This window comes from Medicago truncatula, chromosome 4, assembly GCF_003473485.1.
Source record: "Medicago truncatula cultivar Jemalong A17 chromosome 4, MtrunA17r5.0-ANR, whole genome shotgun sequence".
In the NCBI taxonomy this organism is placed as follows: Eukaryota; Viridiplantae; Streptophyta; class Magnoliopsida; order Fabales; family Fabaceae; genus Medicago; species Medicago truncatula.
Genome location: NC_053045.1, coordinates 42,532,749 through 42,547,636, shown reverse-complemented (window position 1 = coordinate 42,547,636; position 14,888 = coordinate 42,532,749). Strand labels below are relative to the sequence as shown.

At 33.6% G+C, this 14,888-nt stretch overlaps 2 protein-coding genes across 5 annotated transcripts; one reads left to right on the top strand and one right to left on the bottom strand.

Moving 5' to 3' along the window:
* Positions 1 to 4: 4 nt before the first annotated feature.
* Positions 5 to 2,992, bottom strand: LOC25493039 (dolichol-phosphate mannosyltransferase subunit 1). 2 transcript variants are annotated; one of them, XM_024782441.2, is made up of 9 exons: positions 2,822 to 2,992; positions 2,326 to 2,441; positions 2,098 to 2,197; positions 1,928 to 1,961; positions 1,701 to 1,777; positions 1,592 to 1,617; positions 1,345 to 1,509; positions 1,143 to 1,257; positions 5 to 338 (listed from the first exon to the last, which is right to left on the bottom strand). In XM_024782441.2, the coding sequence occupies exons 2-9, from the start codon at positions 2,433 to 2,435 to the stop codon at positions 234 to 236; spliced, it is 732 nt and encodes a 243-aa protein (XP_024638209.1). In that variant the 5' UTR covers positions 2,436 to 2,441; positions 2,822 to 2,992; the 3' UTR covers positions 5 to 233. The 2 variants fall into 2 exon arrangements, with proteins under 2 accessions (XP_024638209.1, XP_024638208.1); XM_024782440.2 differs by having other exon boundaries at positions 2,826 to 2,992.
* A 1,803-nt stretch (positions 2,993 to 4,795) lies between these two features.
* Positions 4,796 to 14,286, top strand: LOC25493038 (uncharacterized protein At4g18490). 3 transcript variants are annotated; one of them, XM_039833626.1, is made up of 16 exons: positions 4,796 to 5,160; positions 6,443 to 6,524; positions 6,893 to 7,019; positions 7,316 to 7,498; positions 7,627 to 8,454; positions 8,607 to 8,795; positions 8,883 to 9,011; positions 9,168 to 9,287; positions 10,691 to 10,885; positions 10,956 to 11,136; positions 11,551 to 11,618; positions 11,715 to 11,754; positions 11,942 to 12,100; positions 12,924 to 13,034; positions 13,120 to 13,202; positions 13,910 to 14,286. In XM_039833626.1, the coding sequence occupies exons 2-15, from the start codon at positions 6,464 to 6,466 to the stop codon at positions 13,174 to 13,176; spliced, it is 2,448 nt and encodes an 815-aa protein (XP_039689560.1). In that variant the 5' UTR covers positions 4,796 to 5,160; positions 6,443 to 6,463; the 3' UTR covers positions 13,177 to 13,202; positions 13,910 to 14,286. The 3 variants fall into 3 exon arrangements, with proteins under 3 accessions (XP_039689560.1, XP_024636774.1, XP_039689559.1); XM_024781006.2 differs by having other exon boundaries at positions 4,797 to 5,160; positions 8,877 to 9,011; XM_039833625.1 differs by having other exon boundaries at positions 4,797 to 5,160; positions 6,416 to 6,524; positions 8,877 to 9,011.
* The last annotated feature ends 602 nt before the right edge of the window (positions 14,287 to 14,888 follow it).

Here is a 14,888-nt window from a genome sequence, read left to right as displayed (position 1 = left end):
GAACTTCGGCTAAACCAAAATCGATTAATCATCAATATTTGCCAACAGGCTTATAAACACAGGGACCAATATATATTCCATTCCGATGCTTCCTACAAAATTCAAAAGGGAAGTTATGAAGATTCTAGCACCCAAACTTGTTTCCTCTATAATTAGGTTTTTGAACTACAATATTTTTTCGAGTTTTTGTCAAACTGAAAGACACAAGTCACGGGTTGTTATCATTTATCTTTTTATGTTGTCATCAGAAGATAAACTAGGCCTTTCAGGTATTCAACGATCTCTGATCCACCAAGCTTTGAACTTCCATATACTCTATCAACAAAAGTGATTGGAACCTGTACATACATGAAACTGAGGTAAGCAACAAAGGGAATAATGAACAAGGTGATAAGCTCGAACAGGGTTATTACATTAAGAACTCTAAGCCATCTCTGCAACAAGTTTTTGGGAAGGAAATGAAGATTTAAACACAAGAGAAAAGGAAAGCTAAACTGCTAAATACATTTAAAAAGCATAACCAACAAACGTTCAAATCCTTTCCTTAATATATACTATATATTATATGAAGACTTAGAGAATCATATTTTATCTAATCATTAAATGCTTCAAAACCACTCTGTAACCAACCATCATGTATGTGTGTGCTCACAGACGAGCAGATTAAATAATTTCAGAAAGAGAAAATAGAACCATTGAAAGGAACCATGGCAATCCAGGAATAATTTCCATCTTTAGCAATTATCATTTAGACTGTCTGCATGGACAATACATGTTGATTGCCTCAATAGAAAAAACACAAACATATCATCAATTATAACTGAATCGGGAAATTCCATACTCAACCGAATTCAAAGGATTAGGGTGTGTATGCATTGGTGAAACATTTTTAGAATCCACAAGAAAGCATATGTAAGCTGGAGACAATTATAAGTCTCACAGCATCATTCGATTTACAAGTTTTATGAAAAAGGTACAAGTTATACACTAAAAAAAGATAATTACCGTAGATATATCAAGATATGTATAAATGGCAAACAGATATAGTGTGATCAATGCTAATTGCACATCTAACACGCTATGAAGTCAACATAACAACCAGGTTAATATAAAAATAACCATAAAAAATTAAGCAACTGCACCTCTTCAATATGGTATCCTTTCCTGGATGCTCGAACTATCATCTCCATTTGAAAGACATATCCCTTACTAACACAGCAACTAATAATATCTTCAAGCGCTGATTTCTTATAAAGTCTGCAAAGAACAACAATACATCAATCTCAAACCAACCAACAGTGGAGCAACGACATTCAACAAACTGTTTAATATCAAGCTCTATACCTAAAAGACCCTGTCAAATCTGAGACACCAGGCCATAAAAGGGTTTGCGCAAGAACATTTGCCCCCCTGCTTGTTAGTTTGCGCATAAGATTCCATCCATGCACACCGCCGCCTTTAACATAACGAGTCCCTGTTACTATATCAGCACCAGTTTCCAACTGTTTTCTGAAAAACAAAAGGGAAGAGTTAAGTTCTGGCAGGTAACAAGAAAGAAGGAAAGAAAGACGTTATAAAGAGCTTTTCTTACCTAAGGAAGCCTGGCAAATATTTTGGCTGCAGAAGAAATAAACAGATTAGAAAGAAAAAAATAAATAATAATAGTAATAAAAATACAATGACTGAACAGAGCAACTTACATGGTGTGACAGATCAGCATCCATAATGACAACAAAATTTCCAGATGCATGCTTCATGCCATGAATATAAGCCGTTCCTGCAAATTAATCACATCAGAGGCTATAACAACAACCAAGCCTTATCCCACTAAGTGGGTTAAGCTACATGGATCAAATGACGCCATAATGTTTTATCACATCAGAGGCTAATATATTAAAATCAGCAAGTAAAAGTATCAGGTACATACCTAAACCCATCTTCCTAGGTCTCGCTCTTAACAGCTGCAACCACAAGAATAAACACAGTTACTCTAAATGATATGATGAAGGGAATGAGATAGATCCCAAAAAATAGAATAGACCACAAATCACTAGTCATTTATATATGAAAGTTTAATTTGTAAATGAGACTGCTTACAATTCGATCTTCTCCATAAACCTGTTGCAGCTGTTTTACAACATCCTGGGTACCATCAGGACTCCCATCGTCCACAACAATAACTTCAAAATCAACACCCCTAAAATTGAGAAACAGAACAGAGTATTCATAAAGATGATTAAGACAAATGCCACAAAAGATAGCTCTGTAAAGTCTAAAAGGGAAGAAAAAGGCATTATGTTTAGTACGAAGAGATAGAGAAATTACTGAAGATGCTTGAATATAAGGTAAAGAATGAGGCTTATGTTGAGTCGCTCATTGTACGTAGGAACAATTATACTGTACTTGTTTTTCTGCTTCTGATGCTGTTCATCCATTCTAACCTAAACTTGGAACAAATCAAATCAATGAATTTACAATAGTAATAAAATTGAAGCAGAAGGTCAATTTTTTGAAATTAAAATGTATTCATGCTCATCATCATCATTTTATAAAATGTATCAAATAAAGAGATGAATCAAAACCAGAAAGTGATAATTAAAATCCCTATACATGAGTGGAGGGACATAATTGTCAATATTGCTAAGAATTTAATCTAATTCAACCCAAATTCGTATAATCGAATAATTCAATAAGATCAGACAATCCAATTACGGGATCCTACACTAATGATACCATTTAACACCGGGTGGAACAGAAGCAGATGCGATCACATGATAAGAGTTATTAAAGAAAAATAAAAGAGAAAATGGTAGAGATGAACCTACAAAATGAACGCAGAATGTGAGATCGTGAAGAACAAAGGCACACTTCAGTTCCAGCGGCAGCAGGTTCAGCCGACGACTAACAATTGCTTGGTATGGAAACTGGAAGGCGAAACCAATTACTTGTTTTGGTTACCAGAAAGCGAAACCAATGTCTGCTCCAAAATACATTTTTATTTGCTACAATTTATATTGTATACCAAATCATCAAATTAATATTGAAACGAGTTGTTTTTTTAAAGAAAAATAATTGTTTTCTATCACTAACAATTACAATAATTAGATCTTATTTACTAAAAATGCCGATGAAATAAAATTTACTTTTTTTTGAATTTTTGTTACATATAATAAAGAATATTGATTATTTTTTATGAGAAAATGTTAAAAATTTAATATGATTATTATAAACAATGAAATGATGTTTTTTCTTATAAAATGATGTTTTATAAAATATAAATATTTATAAATAACTCTTTATTTCATAAAATAATCGTTAAATTATAAATTTTTGAAGCTGGAGTATCGGTACACCTCAATTTGTGAGGTGTACCGTAGAAGTTCCCTTATATTAAATATTTATTTTATCACGCCTTCAAATTATTTTTTTATTTTATTACAAAGATTTAAAAATGTTTTTTTTAGGAAACTATTTTTTTTTAACACAAGGGAAAAAATGTTTTTGTTAACCAATATATTTTAGTTCTTCGAAATATAAGTCTTATAATTTTTCCATTTTTATACTTTTTGCTCGTTTCTATCAAAATTTAAACATATAATCAAAATTTTGTTTTTTAGATTAGTTTCATCTTATCTCTGATTTCTCATATGTTAAACATACTACTTCATAAATATTCCTCTTAAATTACATCAAAAAAATATTCCTCTTAAATGTGTTTTTTACAAAGAAAAATTTATAAGGATTTCATTAACAATTACATAACCAATATAATTTATAACTTTTTCTTTACGTGCTATTGACCCTCATTTTAAAACTCATTAGTTTTGATACATTCTTCATATTTTTATACTAAAAATATAATGTGACATGCTTTAAATGACATAAGATACAAGATGATGATGTAAATTCCACATCCTTTACTTCAACAAGTTGGATTTTCCTCTCAAGTATCGACACTTGGCTGAAAAAAATCTTATGTTCAACTTCACTAAGTCGAATCTTTCATTTGAGCACCTATGATTGGTTGGAGTCCAATATTTTTGGTTAGAAACTCTAACTCACCTATTCACTAATTCACATATGACCAAACCATCAATACATGCACCGAGGTTAATATGATCCAATTGATGGAAGTGATACATAGAGATCGGTATCTGAACTAAGCTCCCAACTAGATGACACTATCATGTTCTTCTCATCTAAGCTCCCGCACTTGGTTGAGAGAGAATCACGACCGTCGTCTCCAACATGCCTATTCAACATAAACAGAGAAGTCGAGTTCCCACCTGCTCTTCAGCTAGATAGAGAGGACCTTGACATCTCATCAATATATCCACATCTAAGCTCAAATCTTTAAAAGTCACATATTCCATGGTGGGTTTAAAACACATTCATTCATGGTGTTCATTGCACCCCATTTATATAACAATTAAGCTAAGAGGTTATCACGCCAAAATTAACTATGCTTACAAGTCAACTCCTCATATCACCATAGACACTATGCTTACATAGAGAGGCCACTGTTTCGGAGTGGACTTTAGGACGTCTCAATACAACATCTTTCTTCCTGTGTAAGCATCACATAATCATCTATCAATGTATATACTATTCTAAACCTCTCACCTGTGACCCACCTCAAACATTAGATTAAGTTGAGAATTAAAGTGTAGGTCGGTGGGACCATGATTTTTCCTAAATCACATAATCACTTATGAAGGTATGAATAATTAGAGAAGTATACAATTTGGCAAGTAATAAAAGACATTCCCCTCAAAAAGAAAAAAGTAATAAAAGACATTATTCTAAACCTTTAATGAAATTCGAGTTAGAAAAAAACGATGGGACCATGGTCAACCCCACCTGACCCCAAATCGTTTTGCCTCCATTTCTCGTCAATTACATTACCCGCCTTTACGAAGTCAGAAACACTGAAGCCGTTACTATATAAACCCAATTCGAAACCACAATGCTCATTTCCACTGTTTCCTTTTCAACCTCTCAGAACTTTCTCGTTCATTTTCGTTTGAAGCAAACGGTGAATTTTCTCGCATCTCTTTTCTCATCGCAACCGCATCAAAACCCTATCTCCGTCGATCATCACTCTCATTCGCTTGCTGAAATCGCAAATCGCTTCCATCTCCTCAAAATCTAGATCATACGGTATCTGATTCCATTACGTTTCTTCGATCTGTAAATCACGCATTTCCTCTCTGTTCTGAAATTCTGAATATATCTATTTGCGAATTGTGTTACTGCGTTTCATTTGCTGTATAATTTGGTTGAAATTGCTATCTATGGAGTTCAATTATGCAAATTGATGAATAATCATACATACATTCTACTTGATTTCTGATCAATTTTAACGAACTATGAACTTGTGCGATTTGCTTGACCATGCATATTTTTCTCACGGAACATCGTTGATTTGGTGTCTTTGCGAATCAATTCGGTTGGAATCGGACTTCTGAATCTGAATTTTTCGTGGATAGTCACTGTTGATACTTTGTGTGACATCATATTGTGATTTTTCTGTAATATTTTTGAATTTTGATCTACTTAACGTTCTCTGATTTTTGAAGACATAGCGTTTCCATTTTTTTTTCTTTTCATAATACATAATTAGGTTATTTTTTTATTTCTCTTAGTTACTCTAGGTAGTTATATTGTTTATACCTTGCTTTCTGGTTCTATTATGATACTTTGAAGTTCGAAGAATGTAAACAATATTTCATAACTTTTCCTTTAAGCTGTCAACTCGCACTTGTTATATCTTGCCGGTTGAATTACAATTTATTATGATTTATAGGTGAACACATTTCTGATTTAGGCATATCAATTTTTTCAATCGTGATAGCGGAAAATAGGTGAACACATTGCCGGTTGTTTAAATTCTGATACGTAACAGTGCTATAGCGCTACTATAGCCGCTATTTGACAACATTTTGTACTAAATAGCGTATCACGGAACAATAGCGGACAAATTCCGCTACATTATGGCGGTATAGCACTGCTATAGCTGCTATTTAACAACACTGAGGCAAATTGACCAAAAGAGTGGCCTACAACATTTTGTGTTAGTTCATATGCAAACTTCATCAATCATCCTTTGGTGTAAGCCTTGTATGTTTGATAGGATACCATATGTTATAATCCTCCATATTCTATTATTCAAATGAGTTATCAGTAATTCATATTTTCTGGTCTTGTTTCGGTAGATATGTGACACTATATTTCACCACTAGAGTCTAGAGTAACTTAAAGACTTGTCTCGTTTGACATTTGCAACTGGATTTTATTTTCATTTTGTAACCTCCTAAAACTTTATAATTCTTAATGATCGGTATTGTTTTTCTAGTGGCTGGATTTATGGGTTGAAACTTTTATTCCCTGTTTTTTTTTTTTTGGAATATCACAGCTTTATCCTACCTGATGTGTGAACCAGGAAAATTTTCAACCTCAAGGAATGGCTGAACAAAAGAAGGAATCCCTGCCTAAAGATTCTAAGGAGAAAAAGTCATTGCTAGGTTTTTCTCTATATTGATTTTTACTTTTATTATGTACCAAGTATCACTTGTAGGTTCTTCCATTTTCCCTTTAACTTGGCAATGTTTGAAACAGAAAAAAAAATCTTACATTTTTTAGGGCTGTTATCTATTATGCCGTTGCTTTAGCCTAAGGGTTGACATGAGATTCTTAGATTCTCTCAACTTCTTGTAAATTTAGGAGATTGCATTCTCATCAACATTCTGGAAAAAGTAAACGCGCACACACATACACACTCTCACTCACAGTGTTTCGTTTTTCGGTGATTGTCCTTAAACAATAACGATGACATTACAAAAGTATTGATTTGGCTTTTCATTTGAATATATATTTTTTTTAATTCAAGCAGATGATGATTTTGGGAAGGAGTTTCTTGGCTCCTGGAAATCCATGTCAATGGCAGATGATGATGCCATGGATTTTAGCTTTGACACAGTTTCTAAAAGCAAGAAAAAGACATTCAACTTTGACAAAATGTAAGCCCCCCTAAAGTTAGTTTCAATTATTTAAAGTCAAATATGGATAGCAAGGACTCAGTTAATGGTTTCATTCTGAAACCTTCTCTGTTTTTAGGCTGACAGATTCCACGGTCAGTATTGCAGATGAATTAAGTGTGCAATAATTTGATTTTTATGCAGATTTACAGTGATTATGATTGTTTATGTAAAATAATATCTCATTTAAGGAGCATATTATTTGGATATACATATATGCTTATACAATGTATTTGCGAGTTACTTCCTTACCAGTTGTTACAAATAATCTTTGGCAGGGATATGAATTTCGACCTGGATACTGATTTTGGCAAAATGTCATCATTTAAAGTGGACATGTCAGACCTTGATTTTACATGCTCGCCCAAAAAGTCTTCCCAGTCTACGGACAAAAAGGGAGAAGCTTCTAGTGCAAAAGCAGGGAAGAAAGATGGGTTCAATTTCAACTTTGACTTTAACGAGTAAGTGGGGGGTAATTATTGAAGGCATCTTAATGCACATATATGTTATTTTTGAGCTCTGCAGCATCAATTTGAGCGATTAAAGGTACATACATATTCTCATATTTTCTTTCCTTTTATTGGTGTAGGTTGGATAGCTTCAATCTTGATTCAAACTTATTAAAAGTAGATGCTAGTAATGATGACAGTAACCTGAAAAAGAAAGGAATTACTACAGAGGGAAATAATGACAGTGAAGGTGCTAAAAAGCCTAAAATCAATGACGGGGATGATGACAAAAGTGTTCGTGCATATAATGATAATATGACTATGAAACCTCAAGCATCAGAGAGGCTGGAAACTTTGAACACTGATACCTCAGTTGGTAACCCAGGGAATCTAGTTTCCAGACAGGATGTTGCTGTTTCAAAATTTTCTTCCTCTGAGAACCTTGACATGGCCATTAAGAATCAGACTTCTGATATAAGTAAAATAACAAGTATGAAAGAAATAGACCAAGAAAAAGACTTATCTGAGGAGACAAAGTCAACAGAATCGAAATCTGAGCAGGTTATCAACAAGGTATCTTCCCAGTCTGTAGGTCAAAGTGATTTAGAGCATGACACTATCTCAGAACAGCATGCAGAGGTTTCTTTATCTGGAACAAGAGTGAGCAATGCTGCATCTGATAAAAAAGAGGTTAATGATAAGGCAGCATTTGTAGATTCAGATGTTGTAGACGTACAGTTAGAACATTCATCCCCACCTCTTACCACTGAATCAGATGGCATTGTTAGAGAAGCAGTTAATGTAGGTAGCAGTGCTGAAGAAAATTTTAATGATCCTCAACCAGAAAAGAGTGATTCAAGTTATGAAAGTATTACCAAAATTGATGCCTCGAAGAGGAATTCAAGCAACAATATCATAAGTGAAAATAAAAGAACAGCTTTGGAGTGTCATTTGGCTACAGCAAGCAGGTCAAACTGTTACTGTCCTTTTTATAATCACGTCTTTGCAAGTTTATTTTTATCATCTGCTGAGTTGCTGAAACTCCTATTCGGCAAGGTAGCGAGGACATACTGGTTATTTTTTTTACAAGTATTTACTGTTTTTCACACATTTAATGCAGTAACCCCATAGTTGATAAAACCACATGGATGAAAGATACAGAGCTCCAAGTTAAGAAGTCAAATATATTCACTATACCAGAGAACAAAATGTCTTTAAAGAATAATTCATCAACAGCTGGGACAAAGAGTGTCTCTTTTGACTCTGAAAAAAATTCTAACATACACCAGAGATCCATAACCCAAGAAAGGTATGTTATGCTTACCTCAACAAATGTATTTGATGGGCTTTTAATTGTAGAATGTTATACATAATATATATTCCACAACAGGAACAACATCAAATCAAATGAGACAAAATTTGGAAGCAAAATGGTAAGCAGTTCACTCCCAGGTTCTAGCAAAGTAACGAAGGATGCACCAGCGTTGCTTGGCAGAAAAGATGATCTTAAAAGTTGTAATACCAGGTAATATATATGCTTATGGATTTCTGTTATACGAGAAGTTTCTTATTTTATAAAGACTATTTTTGCAACTGCAAAGATGCTATCTTTGTGGAAGTTAGGTTGTTACTTCCCAAGTAATGAATGTGACTGTTACTTCCGAATTCCGATCATGACCAGGGAGGGAATTGTTTTAGATGTTACACCAAGTGCAGGCAAGTCATTTCACGAAGATGTAAATAGAAGGAAGGCCATGTTTCCTGAAACTGGCATGTCAGCAAAAAATGTTAATATTTTGAGGTAAGGCTGCTGCCGCTGACTTTTGTTTTGCAAGTTGGTGCCAGAACTAAAAATCATAACAGAGTCCAGATATGAATTTTTGTGGTTGGCTTTGCTAACCTGCAGTATCATAAAATCATATGGGTGGTACTTGCCTATGCTTTTATTCAAACTAGATTTAAACCCATGCGTGCGATGAGTTAGCAAATAAATTTCGGTTTGAATTTTGTTTAATTACAAAACATGTTCTAATATTTACATAATACACATCAGATGTCTTCAGTTATATCCTATGTAAAGCTGAATGATCATATAATTTTAACACAGCTCACCTTACAACCAGAACATGGCAACCTTTTCTCAACATTCTCTCATGCCTTGTTCTTGTTCTCAAATTTTTGGCTGTTTGATTGGTTCTTGTTTGTGCATATGTTACTGCTTAATGGTTTTTCCATAATTATAGGAAAAAATGGGGGGAAAGGACAATGAGAAAAAGAAATCAAAATACCTCTGGTAGGGTACGAAAGGAGGTTACAAGTAAAAAATGTGAATAAGAAAACAAATTGATGCACAATAAATAATACAGACATTTAAGTTTGCATTAAGATGATAAAACATGTAAGTAATTCATGTGATTAAGAAAGTGATAAAATGACACAAGTTAGAAGTCAAAAAGGGAAAAAAAATTGCTAGTGTAAAAAACCCACTGATTGTGTTCTTTAATATCATCTATATAACCTACTGAAAGTATGATAGGTTGTGCACCATTTCCGCTTTGACAACTATGGGTTGTACACCATTACCACAAAGACCAGAAACATACGCAAGATGTGCACCTCACTGTCTGCATCATATCCTATCCCTTCAAGTATCTATTGCAAAACACTGAAATTTCATTATACCACCATGATATTGTTCTTTAGAACTGATATGATTTGGTGAATGGTTAATCAAGTTGATTAAAACTTCCAAATATGAGGCGACAATTACGGACAAGTTACTTTTGTGGCAAAATAGTAGAAATTCAAGTTGTTGAAATGACATCTTCATAGCTAGCAATTTATTATGTCACAGTAGATATACCCAAAAAAATGAATTCCATTTGAATGATTTTGACAATGCAAAGAGGTCATATGTTTGATGCCATGGATTAATGGAGATAAATTAGTTGAACGGGAAGATTAAAATGAGTTAGTTCATGGACTAATTTGAATAATGATGCATGTTTACACATTTGGATCTCATTCCCGTAGTCTCCTGTTTATGTGGTTTACAATTTTGATATTTTTAGAAATTTTCTTTTACACAATATGATAGAAATAATTTAAACATGTTTATTTGATATTGTGAACTTTATGACATATATCATTTCTAGGGTCTTCATTGTGATCACTTATTGATTTTATTTCTGTGAAATTTTTCAGTTCTCAAGTCAATCCTTGCAGCTTAACAGAGAAGACAGCTAAAATTACTACCCAGATATCTGTAAATTCTCAACCTGAAGCTTCTGGCAAAGAGTCCTTTCAGAAATCAAAGATCACTTCCATAGAAGGAAATAAACTTTCTTCTTTTAAATCTTGCAAGATCACACCTGCTTTTTCTAGCTTAAAGACTTCAAGGTCTGTACCGAGTTTGTTGTTCTTTTTAAACTCTTGTGGGGATTTTGAATGACGTCTTTTGCTATCTCAGGAACATTGGGGCTAACTCAGTTTTAGCAACGTCTTTACACCAAAAAGAGGCAAAATCATTGGCAAGTTCTGAACAAAGGAAAGAGATACAGACTATTGCAGTATCTAAGAGTGATCATCTGACTGGCGGTGGTGACAATCAAAGGCCTTCAGCCACGTTCTTGAAGAGGAAGAATATTGAGGTTTTGATACGACTCTTTTCCTTTTGAACAATTGATGGAAGAAATCATCACTAAATAATTTGATGGACATAACCTATGTCTTTGCTCCTTTTTACTCCCTTAATGTCATAGCTGCAAATTTCTTCATTTAATATCTCCTACTGTATACTTTTGGTTCTTAAATATTCCCCTTGGCCCACACTCAACTGCATGACCGGAATAATTATTTTTATCCACGGAAGAAAAGATAAAAAAAAGTAAGAACGTTGTAGAACTTCACTACTATATCACTACTATATCTACTCTCTTTCGTTCCTTAGACAATCTTTCCTTTCACTTTCTTTGTGCATCCAACCAAAGCCTAAGCACCTTCCTATACAGGAAAGAATCATCCTAAAGAATTTCTAAGAACACCTATAAGACTCTATTTTGCAGGTTTCTGAAGCAGATTTAACATCCTTGAGGCCCCTAAAGCGCCTATCTCAATCTCCAATTGGAAGCAGGTCCTGCAGAACAAATTGATTTCTTTTTTGTTGCATAGATCATCTGTTCTTTCTTTTATTGGTTCGTCCGAGTAACATAGTTCTTAACAACTCCAGAAATGCTGAACCTAAAGAATCTTCAGAAAAAGTTGAACAGGTAAGTTAACAAATGTTGGCATTATTTTATTTGTTCTGTTGTCTTATATTTTGATGATTACAGAAAAATGCAAGGAGACTTGGGGCTGTATATTTTAAATGTGATAATTGTTACTTGTTAGTACTAGTTTTCTTTCTTCTTGTTCACATATATATATTAGTCAAATTCACTTATATGTGAAAATCAGGTAGAGAGAAAGTCCAGCGACTTCGCGTATCATTCAACGTCTGGACTTGAAAGTCCATCAGAGATTAAAGTAACAGAAGTGGAAATACCTGATTCTGTACTCATGGAAGATAACAGTAATGTTGAAAAGGCTGAAGCATATATGAAAGAACTTGAAAATGTGAGTTATCTAAACATTTTTGTCATCTATAGACTATACCATAACTCATAAGTTTACTAATAAAAATTATTCAATTTACTGGATTCAAAGTCTAGTGAAAAATAACAAGGATATGCTTGATGGCTCGGATAAGGGATATAGGATATGCGGAGTTATTCTACCTTATTATAACCTAGTGTGTGCTGCGAGCTAAGTGAAATTTAGTAAGTTAAGCGAGGAGTTATTACCTCAGTTTGATAGAATTCAGCAAGTTAAGTGAGCTGATAGCTAAAATTACATTTTACTTTTCAAATGTTGTCATTTCCACTAAAATAACCCAATACTCAAAATTTTAGTAACAATGAATTTTATTTTAATCAGTATCACTGTATAAGACATTTTGAAACTGAATTTCACGAGTATCATAAAATTCAAACCAGTGCGTAAAAATAAAATATTAGCTTTTGTGTCTTCTGAATAATATAATGTGTAGTATCTCGTTTTAGAATTTGGGAGGAAGCATGTTACTTAGACAAATGTCTGTGCTGACCTGAGACTGATCAAGAAGCATGCAAGGAAGGATACTTGTATCTCCTTTTACAACCCGATTTCTAGTTCCTTAATTCACAGAACTTGTGATTGATTTAACTGTTTGTACAATCAAACCAAAATATCATCGCTTAATGATATGGCAATTTTATGCACTTGCATTGATTTTAAATTTGAGTTTTTTCAATAATACTTGATGGTGACGTATTCTCTTTTCCATCCATGAATCCGTTATAATAAAAAGAAAAAGAAAACTGCACCTTGTTGATTTCTTTTTAAATGTGATTACTTGCAGATCTGTAACATGCTGAAAAAAAGGCATGAGGAAGCAAAAGAGTTATTAGTGAGAGCCGTTGTCAATGACAATAACTTGCTGATGCTTAATCATCCCATCTATGAAGAGAAAATATCCTTCCATTCTTCTTTTCAGTCATATCCTCCTACCCTATTTGTAGGTATTACAGCTGGTTATTTCCTTAACATTTTTAAACATCCGGAAGGTTCAGAAATTTGCTTCTCAAATGATGTCTAAGGAGATTCAAGCTTGAACTGCAATAAATCGTTACATTCAAAGGTATGTAGCCTGTTCTGCACCTATTTGTTGGGTTTTAGTCACCATTTGAATTTAAGGACCGAGTACATTCATATAAAATTTGTATGGTTACTCCTTCTGTGTTGTCTGGACTTGAGAAACATTTGTCATTTCCTTAAGATGAAAAACTGTAAAAAATTGTTATCTCTTTGGTCTATTGAGGTTTCAAGTTTGTTTGAAGGTCTATTGTGATGCATGCCACAAGTCCATTTTGACGTTGTTGAAGAAAAAAAAGGTTTCGTAATAGATTTTGCATGTCTAGGAAGATTCCAGTATCGGATATTTGATCTTGAGAATCAATAGTGAGGTAGAAATGACGGTTTATATGTGCAGAGCTAAAATTTGAACTCTATTGTACAATTAGTAGCCAAATTAAAAGAACACCACTAAGGTCAATCCAATTACTGGAAAGGAAGCAAGATTCTAGTAATTTCTTTCTGTTAAAACAGATTGTTGCTACAATTTGTTGATTATGAAATAATTTGATATAGAAAATAATTCCAAACTATGAAGTTCCGAGAAACAGAGGGAGGCTCCTGTTTGTTTGTTCCTATATCCATCCTATTCACGGTCTGTTTTTTTTTTTTTTTTTTGATCCACATTCACGGTCTGAGTTATTAGCAAGTTAACTTTTGATATTATTACTGTGATAACAATTTCAATAACGAATCCTTCTGTTGTGTTTTCAGCAAGGCCTTCTGCTGTCTACGTTCCTTGCTTAGCTAAACAACACTGCGTCAACCATCCTTTAAAAAACAGCTGCTTCTTCTAGTCACACTAAGTCCTCTTTTTCTTTCTAATGTCTTTGTTCCTCAGTCATATTATAAACTAGATGCTGACCACAAGACATGGATTATTAGACGAAAATAATTCCGTCAGAGGATACTTGAAAATATATTTTAGTCATTTTGAAAGCATTTTGTATGCTTGAATATTAGTATTTCATGCTATCTTTTGTAAAGCGAGTGGAAAATGAAACCTAATTTTTCTTGTAGCAAAATTTAATATAATCAACTGTAGCGTGAGAGTAAGGAATACACGCTTATGGCCACTAAAGCCAATCAAACGTGCAATCTTCAATATGTAGCAAGAATATACAATAGGGGGTGAAACAGAATTCAAATAATTTTTTGGGCCTATGTATGCATCCACTCCTTAACTTTTTCTTTTGAACTGATAGAGTTAAAACAGTAGGAATGGCTGAGATCAAAACTGTGTTGCTTATTACAGCATCAAATCCATTTCCCACGTTAAATACCACTCGAAATATATAATTTGAACGGTTTAGTAAGCAACTATGCATGTTAGTTAACTCCAACATAAGTTTGACAATTGACTCTTCAAACTTCAAAGGTCGGAAGGCCGACACGAGTGAAAAATGGGGATACTCGTTTCTGTCAGACTAGCCTTTTTAATTTTTTTTTTTCTTTTCCGTATACGACACAGCAACACACTCAGTAGGCAACAATTAGCACTAGGGAGGTGAATGATGTGGTTGAGGATCGAATACATCAATTTTGTCTCTACATATAAATCCAAGGTTTATCTTTTTAACATACGTCCAAACAGAGATTCGTGTGTATTTATATTTAACGTATAATAAGGACGATAAAAAGCTTATGTGCTTTTGGCGATTAGTTGGAAGTGCTCATTAAGATACAAAAGCAA

What these genes read in the sequence shown, in the direction of transcription:
- LOC25493039 (XM_024782441.2), bottom strand. Translation starts at nt 2,435, where the DNA reads ATGGATGAACAGCATCAGAAGCAGAAAAACAAGTACAGTATAATTGTT. An exon ending in GATTTGACAGGGTCTTTTAG is followed by an intron (nt 1,258 to 1,344) that starts GTATAGAGCTTG and finishes TGTTCTTTGCAG; the next exon opens with ACTTTATAAGAAATCAGCGC. An exon ending in AAGGATACCATATTGAAGAG is followed by an intron (nt 339 to 1,142) that starts GTGCAGTTGCTT and finishes ATGTATGTACAG; the next exon opens with GTTCCAATCACTTTTGTTGA.
- LOC25493038 (XM_024781006.2), top strand. Translation starts at nt 6,464, where the DNA reads ATGGCTGAACAAAAGAAGGAATCCCTGCCTAAAGATTCTAAGGAGAAA. An exon ending in GGAGAAAAAGTCATTGCTAG is followed by an intron (nt 6,525 to 6,892) that starts GTTTTTCTCTAT and finishes TAATTCAAGCAG; the next exon opens with ATGATGATTTTGGGAAGGAG. An exon ending in ATATGAAAGAACTTGAAAAT is followed by an intron (nt 12,101 to 12,923) that starts GTGAGTTATCTA and finishes GATTACTTGCAG; the next exon opens with ATCTGTAACATGCTGAAAAA.